This window comes from Eschrichtius robustus, chromosome 6 (genome assembly GCF_028021215.1).
Source record: "Eschrichtius robustus isolate mEscRob2 chromosome 6, mEscRob2.pri, whole genome shotgun sequence".
In the NCBI taxonomy this organism is placed as follows: Eukaryota; Metazoa; Chordata; class Mammalia; order Artiodactyla; family Eschrichtiidae; genus Eschrichtius; species Eschrichtius robustus.
This window is the reverse complement of record NC_090829.1, coordinates 75,905,240-75,925,870: the sequence shown is the minus strand read 5'-3', so window position 1 is coordinate 75,925,870 and position 20,631 is coordinate 75,905,240. Positions and strand designations below refer to the sequence as shown.

Here is a 20,631-nt window from a genome sequence, read left to right as displayed (position 1 = left end):
TCCCTCCAAGACCCCACACAGGGGGAATAACCCCCAAATGGTCACGGAGGACAGAAGTTTGATGGACAAGACTAAGGTCCACTATAGAGCCTACATTTTCCTTAATTCAGTGTGGATGACTTCTCCCTAAATGCATGACCTCATCTTCATCCCCAATAAATCTCTCCTCTTTTCTTCAATGTCATGGGTATCTTACGACTATCCCACTCACACCCTTCTTACCACTTTACTCCGAGAAGAAATTAACGTCATCTAACGTTTCCCTCACTTTATTTGTATGCTCCAATGGCATGTTATTTCCTACCCTGTAGTACAGTTAATTACGCTCACAGCCCATCTTGCCAGCATGCCATAAACTCCTGATTCTCATGCATCTTGGCCCCTCCCTGCCACACCTAACTGAGTCTGGCACACAGGGTTCAGCAAATGCCCGCTGAAGTCATAAAGCTTCACGACTTCACTGTGACTCGTGCCCTGGATGTCTTATAAAATTGTCAAATAAACTGGTCCCAGTATCAATCCCTGATCCATCCTGAGATACAATCATTCATCTGTAACCTTTGTTTCTGTCTTCTCTGTCTGTTGACTTTTTTTTTTTTAATGGACTCTGTGATGAAATTTTATCAAAAGCTTTTTTTTGAAAATCTGACCTAGTAGTTCTACACTCTGGCTATACACGAGTCACCCCAGAAATTCTGCTTTAATTAATATATGGGACACAGACATGGTTGATTTTTCAAAAGGCCTCCAGTGATTCTAATGTGCAGTGAGGGTGAAAGCCACTGGGCATGGTACACTGTCTTCACTGCATCCTCCCCTCAGAGAATTCTCCAGCACAGGCAGGCATGGTATTTCCTTGCAGAAATTGTACTGCTTCTTATCCAAAAGTTTATATACATTTGAGTTTTAAAAAAAATTCTTGGGGGGCTTCCCTGGTGGCGCAGTGGTTGAGAATCTGCCTGCCAATGCAGGGGACACGGGTTCGAGCCCTGGTCTGGGAAGATCCCACATGCCACGGAGCAACTAGGCCCGTGAGCCACAACTACTGAGCCTGCGTGTCTGGAGCTTGTGCTCCGCAACTAGAGAGGCCACGATAGTGAAAGGCCCGCGCACAGCAATGAAGAGTGGCCCCCCCGCTTGCCGCAACTAGAGAAAGCCCTCGCACAGAAATGAAGACCCAACACAGCTGAAAATAAATAAATAAATAAATAAATAAATAAATAAATAAATAATAAAAATAAAGGAATTCCTTTTAAAAAAAAAAAAAATTCTTGGGACTTCCCTGGTGGTACAGTGGTTAGGAATCCGCTCGCCAATGCAGGGGACACAGGCTCGAGCCCTGGCCCGGGAAAATCCCACATGCCATGGAGCAACTAAGCCCATGTGCCACAACCACTGAGCCTGCACTCTAGAGCCCGCGAGCCACAACAACTGAGCCCGTGTGCCACAACTACTGAAGCCCGCGTGCCTAGAGCCCATGCTCCGCAACAAGAGAAGCCACCGCAATAAGAAGCCTGCGCACTGCAACAAAGAGTAGCCCCCGCTCACCACAACTAGAGAAAGCCCGCACATAGCAACAAAGACTCAATGCAGCCAAAAATAAATAAATAACTTTTTTAAAAAAATTCTTTTTCAGGGACTTCCCTGGTGGTCCACAGTGGTTAAGACTCAGTCTTGCAATGCAGGGGACACCGGTTCAACCCCTGGTCGGGAGAACTAAGATCCCACATGCTACAGGGCAACTAAGCCTGCACGCGACAACCAGAGAGCCCACGTGCCGCAACTACAGAGCCCACACACTCTGGAGCCTGCATGACACAACCAGAGTCTGCGTGCTGCAACTGATAAGCCCACGTGCTCTGGAGCCTGCGTGCCACAACTAAGACCCGACACCGACAAAAAAATAATAATAATAAAAACAAATAAATAAATAAATATTTAAAAATAATTCTTTTTCATTTACAGCCTGCCCATTTGCAGTGGACATGAGTGGGAAGAAGACTGCCCAGGCTGGCATCCTTCAGTGATGGAACTGACCAGAGGAAGTCTCTGGCAACATGAGATTGTGATATGGTGACCTCCATCCTGGCCAGCCTCCCCACAAACGCTCCCCAGGATCCCTGCAGAGCCCTGGGGCTGAGGGCCAGAGGGACAACTGTCCAGGTGTCAATTGTGGACTTACGTCCAGTTTGTCAATTGTGTTTAGAATGGCCTGCTCACTTGCCACTCTTTTATATAAAACTGTTATTCAGTCAATTTTCTGAAAACTAAATGAAATGTTGGTCCTCGTGGTTGGATATATTATAACAACTCCATTCTCTCTCTCTCTTCCACCTGAGTCCTGCCCCTTCCTTTCTCTCACCCATCCACCCATGTAGGGAGCATTTCCTGAGGACCGCGTAGATACCTGGCATAGGGCAAGGTTTTACAGGTACAACAGTAAACTCCACAGCTTTGCTCCCAGCCGCGCAGAATGTAATCATTTTCTCTATTTATATGGGGCTGTAAACTTGTTACCTGTGCCAGTGGAGGTGGAAGTAAGAATCTATTTGAGCAGATGTGTGTCAACAGTTCTTCACGAAAAAGTAAAATGTGCCCTTCTGTCATCCACCGGTGTGAGTCACCGCAAAAAGCTGTCTTTCTAAAACATTATCTGGGGTGTGAACTACCCTAATTTCTCTTTTTGTAACTACTGATGAAAATCATTAATTCGTCTCTCTGCTCTTGGTATTTGATCCCAGCTCCAGTCATTTGATTGGCGCTCCAGTCATTGAGAGAGCCCACCAACCTACTGGCTGCTCTCTTCTCTTGAAGGACTGAATTTAAAGTCATTTCCAAGTCACTCTGCCTCACCTAATTCCTGTGGCCTCTTGACATTACTGAGGAGTACATCCTGACACCTGTACGATCCCAAATGTATGACTATGGCGATGCCTCAGCAGTTCCCTCTTTCTGGAGACATGAGTTTTCTAATACTGTCCTCATTCCATGAGTTGACCAACGTCGCAACTTTCAGGCAAGTTTTCTCTCTCACTTGATAGACACTTTCCAGAAGGAAACAAAGTTGGCTTCACTTCCTGAGAGGCGGAGCTGTGTCCATGATGGAGAGCAGAGGACAGGCAGGCGGGGCTGGGCGGCGGATGCTGGGCTGGGCTCAACCCCCCCAGCCACGAGCCCTGCCTCACCCCGACTTCCCAGGCGTAGACTGTGAACGTGGGAAGCCGTGACTGTCTAATCCAAGAGTGATGAGAGTTTTCCCCGCAGTATACCCCATGTTTCACAAACATGCTTTGAGCATACTGTTCCTACTTAGTCTGTTCTTATTTTGCTAGTTAGCAAGCCCCAGGGCTCCTAAAATACTTGGTCTTTTTGATGTGTAATAAACATTTTTTCTTGGGCTGCATACAAGTTTATTCTGAAAAAATTATTCAATCTATTTAATTTTACCTCTACTAATACCTGCTCTTTATACAACTCCTTTTTCTATAACCGAATAACATTGGGATTGACGCTTTTGGGGCTTTTCCTATTCAGTTAAACATGTGGATTCATAGGAAAAAATATCCCCACCCCAAAATGTGTCCTATCTGTAAGGGTATCCCCACAAGGAGTTTGTAGGGAGTCAAAATGTAATAAGCACCTACTATGCACCAGGTATTGTGCTTTACACAGACTACCTCAGAGCCACCTTGACATACTCAGGGTTTTTTAGAAAGTGTAACATTAGTGAGACTGACACCCAACATCCAGGAAAAAGTTCCTCTGGGGTAGAGATATAAAGTGAAAAGAAACTTCTGAGAGAAACCATGGGCTGGGAAGCCAAATAATTAGAAATAGATCAGAGAAGCTGCAGGAAACCCAGCAAGAAACAGATGAACTGACCAGCTGCAGGTCAGTGGAAAGGAATCCAGGGCAGCCAGCGGCCACTGAAGATAATTGTTCTGGCAGAAAAAGCTCGCGAGAAAGAGAGGGATGTGCTCAGAGGAGCTTCATGAGAAGGAACGCCAAGGGGCAGGATGCTGGAGGTCCGTGCCCAGCCCTCGGGGCACACAGACCAGACGGAAGAGGCCTTGCTTCCTCGGGCCCAGGAGAGCTCAGAGAGGGGCCAGCTCTGAACCCAGGCCACAGCTAAGATGTGAGGGAGAGATGAGCAGTTTATTAAAACCACATCAGGGTGGCAGGTTGTGTCAAGGGACCACAGGAGGCCACACCTGTACCTGCCAGCCTCTCATGCTGCACCCTCCCATCCTCCAGGTGCCATGAGTACAACTGTCTGTGGCCCAACTTACTGCCCAAGTATAGTCCCTGCTACTGCAGCCTGGTCAGTCCCAAGGAGGGATGCTGAAGGGCAAGAAAGGAGAAAAGCCGGGTTTCATGGCTTTGGGGGGAAAATCCCACATGGTCCCCTTTGTAGGGGTACCACAGGGGGCAGCGCATCAGGGCGCTTCTGTTGTGAAGCTGCCCTGGCTGGTTCCGTCTCTGTTCCCTCACTTGCTGCGCTGGCCCCTGCTTGCTACTGACAATCAAGAACACTATCTTTTCTTTCTTTCATAGGTTTTACAACAGCCTGTTCCGGGAAACAGTCTCCTGTCCTCTCCAAAAACCAACTGTCCACCTCTCACCCGGTATGCACGTAGTGACATTCCCACACGCATTTGCCAGGCACGGTTTGGCAGGTGTCTCCAACCCCAGAAGGGCTTGCCTGCCTAGCTGTTTTAGTGCCTGGGACAGGTGGCATTTCAAACAAACTCCACCCCCTCCCTGACCCCATTCACGAGTCTATTATTAGTGGTGGAATCTCCACCCACGAAGTCTCCCCTGCGCTGTCCGTGGAGACGTTCTTACTCGCTTGCTGTTGTGGCCTTCCTCGGACACAGGCTGCCCATGCTCCCACACACCCGCTCTTAGCTTCCCTGCAAAGCAGGGGAAGGAGCGGAGAGAGGAGACCCCGCCCAGGGATCACTGGCTTCCCTCCATCCAGATCAGAGTCTCTGGTGGTTGAAGGGACCTCCGTGGGGGAATCCACGAGGAAGAACCGGCTCGTGAAGGGGCAGAGCTAGCTGGCCACTGGCACGGTGCAGACAGCAGCCGGCAGCTCCCTCGGGCCAAGGCCCAGCTGCTCCTGGAGGCCTTTAATCCTTCTGATGCGGCCAAGCTTTTCATTCCACAGTTAGAGAAGAGGCCCCTGGGAGATGAAACGCAAGATGGCAGCGAGCACGGAGGTATAAATGGGGGAAGCTGATGTTGATTCCTCCCGAGAGTAAACCTTGCTTGCCTGGGGGGGTGGTCTAAGACCTTGGGCCCTGGGAGGTGGGTGTCAGCGCTCTCACTACCCGAACTGCTCCCCCTTTTAAAACCTGCTTACACGGTAAGGCCAAGACCCCCCATCTCCCAAAAACAAATATCACCTTGACACCGGCGTCTACATGCCTGAAAAAGAAACCTGTGGTAACGTGAAAATCAAGCCCAAACGTAGCTGTAAAATGTAAGTTCAGAGTTTCCGGCCCCAGGTTGCCCCAAGCAGTGCCCCTCCATGTATCTGCAAGGCTGCTTCGCAAAGCCTCACACCAGAGAAAAGGGTACTTTCTCCTACATATGAGCAGTGATACTCAGGAGTTAACTGAGTGAGAAAACCTCCCTAGCCTGGCGCATCTCTCTGATACATGACAGGAATCTCAGGGCCCACTTTCCCCCCAGGGAACTGAAGGGAAGATAGGAGTTTTTGGGGATTTCCAGAAGAATGTGTGGAAGTCTTATTCTCCTGGGTTCTAGAGATGCCAAGTGAGTGTCCTTGACTGTCACATGACCTCCAGCCTGTTACAGGGCTGCTGTGGAACATCAGGAATTCGCTAATCTTCTGCGGGCAGGGTGCAGGGCTCAGGAAACAAAGATACTGCAGCCAAATCCAGCCGGGGCCACCTCCCTGGGGAGCCCGAGGGGACAAGGGGCCTCCAGCCCTGCCTCTCACCGCCCTTCACCTTGGCGCTGGGCTTCCGCCATCTGCCTCCACCTTGCCACCCTCTTTTCCATCCATCAGCCTCCTCCTTCTCACCCGTTTCTTGCAAGTAGCACTTCCTGCTTGTGGTGGAAGGGGAGGCTGCTGGCAAAAATGAAGGGCTGTTGGAACTGGGGATTTTGGGGGACCAGATTGTTTGTTTCTGCCCTGATTTTCAACATGAAGGGATGCTTGTGTCCCCATTACTTAGCACCTGCATGCATGTGCCTTTTCAGGTGTTGTTACCCGGGTCTAGGGATCCATACGAAGGACCTGTATCTTCCCCATGGTTTTGGCCGCCGTACTTCAGTCCTGAGCCCGAGACTACGTGGATCCCCAGGCAGGGCTGCAAGGGGGAGGCAGCCACTGCTGCTCAGAGCCGATCAATGACCCGCAGCCTGAGCCTGTCGGGCAGTGCAGGACTCACCCACCTTTTCTGCTATCAGGAAGTCATAGCGCAGGGCCCCTCGGGTGCAGATGGCGCCCAGCAGGAGGACAAAGACGATGTACAGAAACCACCTGCAAGAAACCCAAGAGCGGACCAGAGCTTCCACCTGCCCTTGCCCAACCCCATCCCAACCCACCCCACCCCACTCAGCCTACGGGTTCCCGAGGAGACCTGTCCCAGAGGACAGAGAAAGGCCCATCATGAAGCCTCCCCAGCTTGTCTGGGGGGCACTTCCAGTACTTTTTCTCCTCTAGCATATTCTATACACACACACACACACACACACACACACATATAAACGTATCATTGTTTTGCCTCTTTCTTACATCACAGAGATGGTTGGGGGTGAGCAGCGGCCCACCAGGCCTCTAGGTGGCCAGGATGCAGGCCGGGGTTGACTGGCAGCCCTGCACCCCATTATCCTGCAGCAGAACAAGCTGATCATCTTTCAGGCCTCGGAGTCCTGCTGTTCCTTGGCCCCCAGGTGACAGAGAGCCAAGTCGAACGTGAAAGGCCAGCTGGGACCTGGCTCTGCCCTCAGAAGCCCTGTGACCTCGATCAAGTCACATGATCCCTGTGGCCTCATCCCCATCTGGACAGCGGGAGGATGGGCTAAAGGCTCCTCCCGGGACCTCCCAGCTGTGACCAAAAACGAGACAGGGCTCTTTCTTTCCCTTCCTGCCTGACACCCAACCTTCTCTCTGTCAGCCTCATTTTCTTCCCGACGAGATCACCTTATTTAGCGCAAAATAGAGACAGGTGCTGTATACCTGGCTAGAAGCAACAGTGCCATCATGACAAGCTAAAAGCAAACTCAGCATCGGTGAAACAGACACAGTAATATTGTTTAAAACATCACAGTTAAAATAATACAGGCACTTTAACCCTCTTGGGCCCTTGTCATGTCTGGGATCTCATTACCTTTCACGCCTGCCCAGTGAAGGCAGAGGAGCTTCTTCCCATGTACAGAGAGAAAACAGAAGATTCTAGAAGGTCAGAAACAGACCCAAGGCACCCAGCCTGCTTGCGTGGGTGGCAGAGTGCAAACTAAAACAGGGACGCCTGACAGCCTTGGGGCAGCGCCAGGGAGGCGAGCCGGGGGAAGAGGAGAGTCAGCCTCTGAGTCCCTACTACGTGCTGTCACACAGCACCTCCTCCACAATCTATGGGGCACACATCTTCTCATTACCTCCATTTTACAGAGAAGAAAAAGGAGGCTCAGAAAGCTAAGTAAATTGCCTGAAGTCACACAGCCAATCAGCGGCAGGGCTGGGATGCAAATCGTAGTCTGTCTGATCGCAAAATTCTTCCTCTTTATATTCCCTGCAATGACCCTGGAAACTCAACGGTTACAAAATGCCCAAGTTCAAAATGGGGGTGGGGGAGGGGGAGGGACAGGAGTCTGAGGAAAAAGGAAAGAAAGGATTTCATCTTGGTTAACAACCCTCCTCCTTGCTGCATTCCCAGGCAGCGGGTAGGAAAGGGCAATCGTCTGAACCCACCAGACGTGAATTTTCCAGCTGGCTGAGTGTTAAAAGGAGGATTGGAATATAGAACAGATAGGTCACAGTTGGGGCACTCTTAGAACAAAAGGAGCAATCCCCTCTTTTGCCTGGGGTTCTCTCTCCCTCTCTCCAGCTTATTGCCACGAGGGGAACTTACGAGATGCCAACAGCTGCTAGGGAGCCCAGGGGGATGCTGGCAGCAGGCTCCCTGAGGTCGCCCCCCATGTTGAAGCCGGCCATGACTCCTGAAAGACACCCAGATGGGAGAGAAGGGTGAGCTGCATACTCCACGAATCATCTGCCCCTCCTCGGGGCCCTCTCCTGGAAGGGATCCCAGGGCAAGCCCTCCCATATGCAGCTCTGCAAACTGTACTTCTCAATCTCCCCTGGCAACTGGGGAGGCATCCTCGAGGCATGAAAGGGACCTTTGTGGGTTGGGTGAGTTCGGAAGGAAAGCCCTATTGGCTACAAAAGCATCTTATGGCTCAGTGCAAAGTAATGAGGGCCAGGGAGGCGTCTGGCAGACCACACAAAGGTCCCAAGGCCACATGCTGAGCTCTGAGCTCTGCTTTCCAGATGGACAACATCCAGGAGAGGCTCAGCCTTAGCAAAGTGCCCACCACTGCCTGCTCAGCAGAGTTCCCTTCCTCTGCTGCCCACAGACTACACTGGGGTTCAGGGGTCCCAGGGGCAGGTCTCAACCAATATTCAGAGCCAGCTACCATGTTCAAAGCTCCTGAGCTGCCAAAGGGCTCTAAACAAACACCAAAGAACCATCCTGACGCTACCAACACTGAGTGGCAAGCTCCTTTTCATCATGGACTCTATTCCCCATGAACACTCATGAAAAGCAGTTAGTCAGTCACAATAAGGAGGGACAGCACAGTGCGGGACGGTGAGGACATCGCTTCAGTCCAAACACACACACACAGGAAACCAACAAGACAATGTGTTCTGAGCATCACATGTGGGTCCAGCCCACATGTGCTCTACAAGCCCACAGGAGTGGGTGCATCTTGAATGTGGCCTTGAAGGAAGATTCGCAAGGGCTTAGGGAGAGGAATGGGTCTAACCCTGTCATTACAGATTTATGAACCCTTTGAACCTGACAGAGCCTGTGTTAAGCACTCTTCATGCATTTTTTATCTTGTTTAATCCTCACAACAACCACATCAGAAAAGTAGAATTATTTCCCCAATTTTATAGAAAAGGAAACCAGTGCTCAAAGAGGTTAATTAAAATAGCCTACACACATTTAGTAAGTGGCAAAGCTAAGGTTCAACCCTGGTCTGTGTGATTCCAAAAACTGTACTCTTAACGCCCTTGCTATAATGCTTGAGGGAACTCAAGTGCAGTGGAGTGGAGTGAAAGTTTGGGCCCAGAAAGTTAAAGCAGAGCTATCTCAAAGAGTACTGTGAATGTTGGACCAAGGCGGGGACCTGCATAACCTTTGACCCAGCAATTCCACTACTAGGGTTGTATCCTAAGTAAACAGTCAAGGATATGAGTAAAGATTTATCCAAAAATGTTCATAAATGCTTGTTCATAATAGTGAAAATTATAAACAACCTAATGTCTAAAAATAGAGGCTTGGCTCAGTAAGTGATGACACATCCTTCAGTAAATACCAGGTCACCATTATTGTCAGGGGTGTGTTGTGACATGAAAAGAGATTTCAAAGCTATTGTCTCAATTTCAGAGGCATATTCTAAAGCAGGACATATGGTATGATGCTATTGTTATAACAGAAAAAAACAGATAAATAGATGTGTAGAAAAATGAAAAAGGAAATAGAACATGTTTCAAAATCTTAACAATGTTATTGCTGGGTGATGGAAAAACAGATCATTTTCTATTTTACTGTCTATCTCTACTTTCTAGATTTTCTATAGTGATCATTTTGAAATAAGGGAAAAGTAATTCTTAAAGGTCTTTTTGTTTAAAATAGCATGCTAGGCACATTTTCTTTCTTCTCCGTTCCCCTCCCTCCCAAGATCCTATTAAAAGGGTAGTTAAGGGGAAAAATGGATACATGCCTATAAGCAAAGAGGATTAGGAGGGGGAGCCTTAAGTAGATGAAAAGTTTCTACAAATGTCTCGAACATAGAAAATAGAGAAAATGATACAGAGTAAAAGGGAAGGAAAAGAAAGCCTTGGAATGTTTCTCTAGAAGATCTAAATAAACTGCCCAAGGAAAACTAGGGCTGCTAGTGTGGATGTTCACACGCCAAATGAAGCCCTCCTCAAGAGCCAGCCACACCCACAAATGTGCTGCAGTCAGCTCTTCCATGAAGGAAGAACCCCATCAGGGAGACAGACCCACATACACTATAGCAGGGGATCCACACCAGCAACCAAAGATCGCCAAGTGTGTAACAAAAACCAGCAACAAATACATGCATGATAAAAACAGAACAACCTGGGCTGGAAGAAACATATAAATCAGGACCCAGAAGAGAATTTTGAAGAAAACACTAATTAGTGGCCCCAGACACATCCAAGAAGAATATTCTACCTATAAAGTGAGATGCTATGAAAAACAAAAAATAATCTAAGAACAAGAAAGAAGTTTTGGAAACTAAAAACATGATCACTAAAACAAAAAATGCAGTGGAAGATCTAGAAGATAAAGTTAAGTAAATACCCCAGAATTTAGAACAGAAAAATAAAGGGGTAGAAATTTTGAGCAAAGAATAGGAGAAATAGAGGAGAAATCTTGGCGTTAACAACATCCAACTAACAGGAGGTCCAGAAAGAGAGAACAGAGAAAATAAAAGAAAATAACCAGGTAAACAATAGAAATAAATGTCTTCAAACTGAGGCAGACAAAAGTCTCTATGTTGAAATATCCCATAAAGTAAACAGCAACAAAAAAGTCCACACCTAAATGCATCACTGTGCAATTTCAGGAGAAATCCTAAATGTTTCCAAAGATAAAAACTGAACAATTACAAAGGAACAAAAATTAGACTGGCATCAGACTTCTCATCAGCAACCATGAATGCTACAAAACAATGGAGTACTGATTTTTAAATTCTGAGGAAAAGCTATTTTGAAACTAGAGTTTCAGCCAGATTACCAGTTAAGTGAAAGTAAAGCTAACAAGGGCTCAGAAAATTTACCTCCCACATATGGTTTCTTTCTTTTTTTTAATTAATTAATTAATTTTTGGCTGCGCTGGGTCTTTGTTGCTGCGCACGGGCTTTTCCTAGTTGCAGCAAGCGTGGCCTACTCTTTGCTGTGGTGCGTGAGCTTCTCATTGCGGTGGCTTCTCTTGTTGTGGAGCACAGGCTCTACAGCACAGGCTCAGTAGTTGTGGCGTGCGGGCTTAGTTGCTCCGTGGCACGTGGGATCTTCCCGGGCCAGGGATCGAATCCGTGTCCCCTGCATTGGCAGGTGGATTCTTAACCACTGCACCACCAGGGAAGTCCCCACATATGGTTTCTGAGGAAGATACTAAAGCAACTACTCCAGCAAAATGAGGATATAAACTGTGAAGGAGAAAAACACATGATTCAGAAAGCAGTGATAATAACTCAGGAACTTATAAAGTCCCAGAATAACAGTTGTACAGCAGAGAAACCAGTAGGGATTGAAGCAGAAGAATGGAGGCCCCAGTAGGGATGCCTCTGGATAGGAACTGGATTCAACACAATGGACAGTATGAATTATTTTAAGAATATGCTGACTGCATATTTTGGCAACAAGAAAAAAAAGTTTATTGAAACTCTAGGAAAAGTGAACAAGGAAGTCAACACTTAAACATGAAGCAAACTAAAATATGACATGATTTTAAACAACTAATAAAAATTTTTTTTAATTAACCCATTTGGCCGTGATATTCGGAACATTCTCCCCTAAATGACACAAGGACCACATCAGAATAGCAGTAAAGGAAATGGAATTCTACCCCACCACTTTGGTCTTCAGTGAACAGCTACATAGTCATAGTAGTATATATGTTTATTGCTTTTTACCTTCTAAGATTGACCTATAGACATAGCACAGAGGACTTAACTATAGCTACAAAGTAGAATACAAATATTATCTACCTTGACGAAGTAAAAGTAAAGCTATAGCTAATGGCTATTTGGAAATGAAAAGAGGGAAGAGAAAAGGCACTTATATTTTTGTTGTAGTAGTGTGGGAAACAAAAGTCCCATGACCTTCACTCAGGACTGGCTTGAATGTTAGAAGCTTCGATTAGTTTAATAAGAAAACCTGAAAGGTGAGTTAGCCATTAAATTTGTTAGGTCAATAAGGAAACGGCTAGCAAATATTTATATATCAGTTGCAATAAATTTTAAGTTAATGCTATAACTTATTCTGTATCTTGTCATCATAAAGGGGAGTTTCTAAGTGTTTGCTAAAACTAGCAAGAAATTTCCAAGAATACTGAAGTTTGTCTTTGAAGTTCCAAAGCCTTTTGACTTGCAATCTTAAGACAAAAAAAAATTTTTAGTAGAGTGTGTGTTTGAGTGAAACTGTTCACTTCAAGCTGTAAACTACAGCTTTCATGAGATTTTGCCCATTCACCTGCTAATAATCAACTTATAGCTTCCCTGATATTGCTCTAAAACACAAATATAAAAGGATTATTCAGATTCCCTTAAAATTAGGGATTCCCTTAAGATAACTAAAGCATTCCTTGTAAAAATATTTTACACATAAAATAAATATGACCCTAATACATTAATCTTAAAACACAACACAGAATATTAATTTCCCATACCAACAATCAGGAGTGAAGGGATGTAGCCTAGAATTGATAACAGAGATTCAAGGGTATTATTTAAAGTTGTAAAGGCAATCAAAAAAGAACTAAATATTAAAATATAACTAGTGGGCTTCCCTGGTGGCGCAGTGGTTGAGAGTCTGCCTGCCAATGCAGGGGACATGGGTTCGAGCCCTGGTCTGGGAATATCCCACATGCCGCAGAGCAACAAAGCCCGTGAGCCACAACTACTGAGCCTGCGCGTCTGGAGCCTGTGCTCCGCAACAAGAGAGGCCGCGGCAGTGAGAGGCCCGCGCACCGCGATGAAGAGTGGCCCCCGCTCGCCGCAACTAGAGAAAGCCCTCACACAGAAACGAAGACCCAACACAGCCAAAAAAAAATTAATTAATTAATTTAAAAAAAAATATATATATATATATAACTATCAAAAATTGGGAAGTGGATGGAGGAACATGTAAATAAGCTAAACCTTCTCTATTTCTTAGCATGGAGTCAATAAATTACGTCTGACTTTGATTAATCAGGTTACAGGTATAGGCATATTGCTTGGTAAGATAGTTAGCTCCCAAAGTATGAAAAATGGTTGCCCCCATGGAGGGGCTCTTTGGGTTGTGGCAGTAGGGGGATGAGAGACTACTGCTTTATGTTACAAGCACCTCTGCACTATTTTTTTTTTAATCACGTGCAGGTCTTATTTGGATCAGAAGAGGAATGCCCAGGACCTGCCTTACTCTGACCAGCGCTCCTGGGACCACGTCCTGTCACCAAGGCTCTGCTTGAGGGCTAGGGCCCCACTGCTTGCTGCCAGAACAATCTGGTACCAAGGCCAACCCCGGCCGGATCTCCATGTTTACCTGATTCCCAGGCCCCAATAACTTCAATCATTAACACCACCCCTTTCTGGACCTCCCAAATTCTGACCATTTTTCCAAGGTTCTCACCTGTCCCTAGGTTTACTGGTGTTTCACCTGCCTGGCCACAGTGCTTCCACCATCTGCAGTGACCTCATTCTGCCCCCAAGCCCCTGGCAATTTTATGCAATTTTATTCATTCAGCTTTGTGAGATTACATACTGCTATTTACTCTTTGCCATTTTAGTACCTCCTATAGTTTGTCGTGTCATTCTGTACTCCTTCCTTCACATCATTTACAAAAGTTGAGAAATGAGGACCCACAAGAACTCCATTCCTATAGATGCTTCTGTCTAGGAAAGTGATTGATTAATCCTAATGGCTTCCCGCTTCCAAACAGGTTCTGTATGCATAACAAACAAACGCCCTTTTCTTCTCCCCACCACAATCCGTTACACAGTCAATGACCCCGCCCTTGATTAGAGGTCCCACTAGCTGGCCTGCTGTGGGGTACATGGGGATCCTGGTCAGTGGGAGCAGAGACAGCTGACACTGACACAGGCCACCCTCAGAAATGGGTCCGACCCAGACAACCAGGAAGTCGGCTTCTGAGACAAAACAGAGAAGCCAGAAAATAAGTAGTCAGTACTATACACAAAAAAACCCAGAGACAAGGAAATGGCGGCACCTTGCACTCCAGACAGGAAGCCTCAGGGTGACTCCCGTGGGTGTTCCGGGCACACCTGTTAGATTGTTTTGCACACTGTGGCTCCCAGAATTTTGCCCTTGCACGACTACACGATTCTTGAGCAGATGATCTCTAGTTCTAGTGGACGATAAATGTCTTGTTTGCCAGTTAGATTTAGAAAAATTATTTTGATTTCATATTTTTTCACCCATGCTTGTCAACTATTATAGAGATTCCCTAGTTTGCTTTCTTTCTGCTTCTGGTGCAATTTAAAAATACTATTATTAATGTTAGAGCTAGATTTGGGGTTGGGGGCATGTAGTAGAACAGATACAATTTCCCAGAGATATTTATAAATATGGCACTAAAACAAAAAAAGGTTCCATGCGGGGGTGGGGGGAGTTGGGAAAACATTGATTAAACAAGATTAGAGAGACTCTTGCTGCTGGACTTAACCATATAACATGCTGGTTTTCATTGTCCATCTCTAAGAAGAGAAACGTAGCACACAGTATTTCCCAAAACTTATTTGACATTGAACACTTTTTAAAAAAATGAAACACTTTATTCACTGTTAGTGTTCCATGGAGCACAGTTTGGAAAACACCAAGTGTCCATTTTGGAATTCCTATTTGATCTTTACACTCTTCTTGGCAGGCTTCCTAAAATTCTTTAAAGTGGCTATTTAGAATCAATGATTCTTAAAGCTGGAAGGTGTCCTAGAGATCACTAACTCCAGCCTTCTATTTTACAGATGAGGAAACCGAGTCCCAAAGAGGGGGAGGCGATTTTGCACATGTTTTCAAGCTAGTTGCTTGCAGAACCAGCAGAACTCATCTTCAGGTTTCCTGATCTCAAGTCAGTGTTATTTCCTCCACATCATACAGTCTCTCCATTTCTTTCTAACACCCATGCTTTTTTTGGATTTTTCTTTTTAAAACAGAGTAACTGCATGATTAATTTGGGGTAACCCCCCCCCCCACAAGAGTGTTGAACTTAGTTATAATCAGCATCAGTTTACTCACAGGAACTTCTGTCACCAGTTCTGAATCACTAGTCTGTCCTGGTCCAGGGCATTTCCCCTCCTCGTTTGTCTTGAACTGCCAGTTCCAGGAAGCAGTTAATTGCTTTACCCCAAACCACGTCCTCGCCCTGTATCAGGATGATGATATGGGCTGCACCTTGTTACCATATGACTTAGGAAACAGCTTCCTTCATATGGGTAAAGCCTTCTGACTTGCTCTTCCACCCTAGTCCTAAGGCCTTTTGGCACATCCTCACTGTCTCAGCTTTAACATGTGAGGGTGATGGTACTGGCCATCACTTTACCAGCTCGGGTTGAGAAGGCTAAACCTCCAGCACCATCCAGACCTTCCTGAGCATTGCCATGGTGCTTATGGTTTGGGTAGGTGGCACCAGGTGAACTGGGGCTTGGTGCCCAGGCTCAGATGTCTGTGACAACAGACATGGATGGCCAGGAGAGGAACTGACCCCTTAGACATCTCTAAAATCAGCTCTTGATTAAAATAACCAGTATAAATGTCAATTAACCACTTACCAGCATCTGCGAAATAGTGGTCATCTTTTCCTCGCCACCCCCTTCATCAACCACATCTCTGGCGCACAGAGATCAAAGTCTTCACCTGTTGCCTATTATCACAATCCCACTCCCACCCTATTTTCTTTTTTGATCCTGAAAATGAGAATTCGTAAGGAAAAAAAAAGTCTAATCGTTTTTTCTAGGCTTTTCTGGTTTCTGTTAGTTGGTCATTAAAGGACCACTTACTCTTTCTTAAGGAACTTCCAAGCTTCCTCCTGGGAGCTTCTTGATCCAAATCTGTGACCTTAGAAAACTTCAATTTTCTCTTTCCATTTAGAGCTTGTTTCTCGGCTGCCCATTTTTTTTCTTTTTTAAGTTCATAAATTTATTTTTCTTTTTCATTAAGGTAGAATATCCATGCACTAAAGTGACTTAACCTTATCTGCCACCTTTTGCTGTTATTTGGAGGCAGCGTGGCTCTGAGCCTTGGTCTCCTCACCTGCAAATGGGGATAAGATTATTTACCTCGCAGGACTGTCGTAAAGTTGGAAAGAACATTTATAAGGTGCCTAGCACGGTGCCTGTCACCTGGAAGGTGCTAAATAAATGTCCACTGGGGGCAGATGGGCTCTGTCCCTCACTCACAACTCCCTTGGGTTCCGAAGGACTCTGGCTGCCTCTCCTTACCTTCCACCTGATTTCCAAAACCCCACTCCTTCTCCGTACCTGACTGGCTTGTTTATTTAGCTGTTATGGGGGGAATCTTTCATGCCCTCTTTGCTCTATTCTTGGAGGCGGCACTTGTCAGTACCCCACCCTCTCGATGCCTTAGAGATGCTGCTGAGTCAGACAGTGTGGAATAACGGGACCTTCAAACACTGGGACTCCAGCAAGATTGGCTGGCTTCTGGGTCAGGGGCAGCTCCAGACAAACATGTGTCCTCGCTTCCAGCAGCCTCTCCAAAGCACGTGGGAAGCGACGGGGTTCATCACTTCTGTCAGGTGACCTTGGGAAATCACCTCTCGGTGTCTTTGTTTCCTCATCTGTAAAATGGATTAATTATAGAACCTATGGAAGGATACAGGGTCTATGGGGCCTAAAACTTTAAAAAAAAATACAAAATTATGAATATGAAATTAGGAGTGGGGCTTTAGAAGGAGGTCACACAAGCGAGGGACCCTGAAGCCCGGGCTTCATTAGCTTCGTGGTAACTCTGCATCTGATAGAAGCAGTGGAGCCATGGTGAGGTTTAAATAAAAGACTGTAAAGTGCTCAGCACAGTGCCTGATAGTGTAGGCCAGTGCAATGATAATAATGATTATAGATATTGTAATAATTTTGATAAAATTATACATTAATTCTATAAATGAAACTACAAAAATAAACACGTATAATAATTATAAAGCTTCTTTTTCTCCTGTTCCTGCTCACAAGTCCATCAGAGTGCAGCAGGGTGAGCCCCATCTTCAGGGTGTCCTTACTTGGGGCTCTCTTCCTTAAAACAGGACCCGGTTGTGGCCGAGCAGGTCCCTGTTCTCTCACCCACAGACACATAACTTAGGAGGAGACCTGGGGATACCCCGGGAGGGGGGATGTGGGCTGAGCTAAGGGTCCCGGAGAGAGCCGGCCAACCCAGGGCGCCAGCACAGCAGACTCCAGAGCCTCTCGGGGTGTGTGTGGGGGGGGTGGGGGCGGAGGGGGGGGGTGGGTAGAATCAGGTCCAGGGAGGTCAAAGGACGTCACAGAAACAGCAGGGCTCTTGACCACGGAGGTAACCTGGACGTTCTGGCAAAGGCTGCTGGTTTCCCTGCTACATTTTTATGCTGGGTGTGGTCAACCACAAGAGGCCCTTATCCCTTCCAGTAAGAGCCTGAGATTTGGGAACAGGGGTTACATGACTTCACACAATGGTATTATTCCCAGTGAATTTCCATTTCCTAGTTCCTCCATGTACTGTGGTCCTGGATCCCCAGAGTGGCTGCCTATGTGTGTTTGTGAAAACCCTGCAGGGAGAGATGTTTGTTTTTCAGAGAAAGTTTGGTGGTGTAGCTCGGAGAAGGAGAGTGCTATCAGAAACAAAGCACATGCAGAGTCTACTCCAAGGCCCTGGCCCCACCCTGCAGCCATCACCACAGGGTGTGGTGGCGTGCAGTGAGGAGGATGGGACAGGAGACCTTGTTTCATAAATCCAGAGGAGCCACCGAAACCTAGGCTTCAGCTGCTCTTCCCAGGATGTCTCCTGCCCTTGGGATAAAATCTCTAAAGTAACCTAAATAACATGCTGCTGGCCAGAGATGAGGATGCAGGGTGGGGGGACTGGAAAGTGTTTGTTCTTCCAAACTCCTCTCCCCTCTCCACAGCCTGGAGGTTCTCTTGTTCCAGAAAAGGATGGCGTTGGAGGGAGCCCCAGTCATGACTCACTCAGAGCTAAGCCTTGGCAAATCCATCACCATGGAAACTGCCAATCATCCATGCTTTTCATAGCTTAATGGAACATCTGCCAGGGGAAAGCCAAGTGATACAAATTGCCTGTCCTGTCTACTGTGTTTACACTGGGGCCCCTGCAAAAGAGAGAGAGCCAGGAAAGGCAACCCTCCACAGAGGGATGGTGACCCAACTCTGGTCACTAAAGCTGGGTGACCTTCCTCAATCCTTCATAAACTCCTCTGTGCTCCTCCTTTCCCAGTTGGTCAAACAAAGGATCAGCTCAGTGATTCTCAACCTGGTTGGGCCAGGGGGGATGGGAGGGACAGTAAAGCACATGCCCTAAGAGGGCTGGGGTAAAAGAGACCTGTGTAGACAGTTTGTTCATTCAATATTATAATTTTATATTTGGAATATTACAAAACAATATTTTCGTAATTTAAACCACAGAAAATAAAGAAGCTTGGCTAATATTCTTAGGTAGCAATCTTTCTCGAACAAAGGACCAAGATACCCCTCTCTGATCCAGCGAGGCACATCAGAATTTCCAGGGTAGTGAGGGTTTTAGTGATTATCAAAAATGAATATGGATTCAAAGACGAAAAGTTGCGAGTCACTGGACTAGCTGATCTCAAATGTTAGTCCAGCTCAAATTCTGGGCTCCTGGGTGGCATCTTCCAACCTCGAGCCACTGCTAATTCCTTAACGGAGGGAGAAGTACCAGAGGGGAGGCTAGCCACCCCTGCCCCTCTCTCACACCAGGCATCCCCTCTCTGACAAGATGCAGGGCCCGGAGAGGCAAAGGAGGGAAGCCAAGGGAGCAGCACGGAGCGGGGCCGGCAGGGTCACATGCCTGAGGCAGCCTCCTGGTGGTCCTGCCTGCCTCGAAGGCCCACAGCCCTGCCTCAGGTGGAACTGCTAACCTGGCGCCTGCAAGCATGGGCTTTTGACTTGGCATCAGGACTCACTGCCAGGCCTAAGGAAACAAACACTCAGGTGGGAAGCGGGAGGGGGACGAAGATCGGGGTAGGGGGGTGGGGAGTGGGAGGGGCCAGAAGATATTTTCAGATGTTAACTTTTAAAATTTTTCCTCTTTTTGATTTTCCCCTTTCCTTTTTTGTCCATTCAAAAGGAACCTGACCTTTATTTTATTGCCTTGGAGGAAATATGCAGCAGGGGAGAAGTAGAATTTGCCTGCACACTGTTTTGGGTTCTGTTTCTCAAAGGCCTGAGCCCTTAGGAGATTTCCGAGGATTGAGGAAGCAGAAAAGAAGCTGCAGAAAGACTGGGGAGAGCCTGCGGGGACAAAACCAATTTGCTACATAGTTTGCAGGGCCCAGCACAAATAAAAATGTAGGGTACGTTGTTCAAAAACTATTAAGAATTTTAGCAACAGCAAAGCATTAAACCAAGTGTGTGGCCCTTCCAAGCCTGGGGCCCAGTGTGAATGCATAAATCCATGCCCACGAAGCCGGCCCCGGACAGCACTGTCCCCCGTCCGTATTAGAACAGAAGACTGCCTCTCGAGCTGGGGCAGGAAGAGAAAGGCCCACGAGATCTGGAACAACGGGGACCTGGGGCCTACTCCCTGGCAGCACTGGTGGGGATCCAGCAAGACCACAGAAAGGAGGGTCTGAGAAGTACACAGACTCTAAGCATAGGGTTCCCAGGCTCAGCAGATTTCCAATTCCCAAAAGTGGCTCAGAAGCAGCAGAGAGCATAAACCCGAAGGGATCTGCAGGCAGGACAATAGGAGGGCCTGGCTCTTTGCACAGATGATGAATAGCCAGAGCCCCCTAACATGCCTTGGTACTTGGTAAGACCCTGAGATCCTGAAACAGAATGACAGGGCAAGGCGGAGGCATGATGAATGACTGACATCAGTTTTGTCATCCTGGCAGAATGAAGGCTTAAGAGTCAGAAACTGACTCTCTTTCCATTTCATTAAGGTGAAAGAAATGCACTATTTCTGGCACACCTGGATTTGTAGAACAGGATTCTACCTGCCACTACCAAGGCCTAGCTCCAGCCTCATACCTGTGACCAAGCCTCAAGAGGGGACAGGTCAGAGCCACTGCAATCAACCAGGTAAGGGATGAAGCTTGGACCAGTGTGGTCAGGTGGTAGAGATGGAGAGAAGCAGGAGGTAAAGGCAGGTAAGTTTAGGAGGTAAAACTGACAGAACTTGGAGGGTACTGGTAAGGAAGAAGAAGGAGTCAGGAGTAACCCCCATTACCAGCTTGAGCAACTGGGGGGATGCAGGTGCCATTCCTGAGCTCAGGAGTAGAGAAGAACCACTTGGGGGGTAGGTGGGATGGGTTGGGTTCTGAACATGCTGGGTTTGAGATACCAACAGAAGATGTCACGTAGGCACTTGAATATATGACGTGAAGCTTAGAGAAGTCTGGGCTGGGGGTGTAAATCTGGGAGTCGTCAGCTTTGGGT

At 47.0% G+C, this 20,631-nt stretch overlaps 1 protein-coding gene across 3 annotated transcripts in view; it reads right to left on the bottom strand.

Moving 5' to 3' along the window:
• Window positions 1-20,631, bottom strand: part of SLC12A8 (solute carrier family 12 member 8) — a 132,457-nt gene that overhangs the window by 31,962 nt on the left and 79,864 nt on the right. For all 3 annotated transcript variants that reach the window (XM_068546581.1, XM_068546580.1, XM_068546582.1), the window contains 2 exons: window positions 8,106-8,193; window positions 6,427-6,514 (listed from right to left, as the gene is read on the bottom strand). In XM_068546581.1, the coding sequence (XP_068402682.1) occupies window positions 6,427-6,514; window positions 8,106-8,193 (176 nt within the window). The remainder of the gene's footprint in view (window positions 1-6,426; window positions 6,515-8,105; window positions 8,194-20,631) is intronic.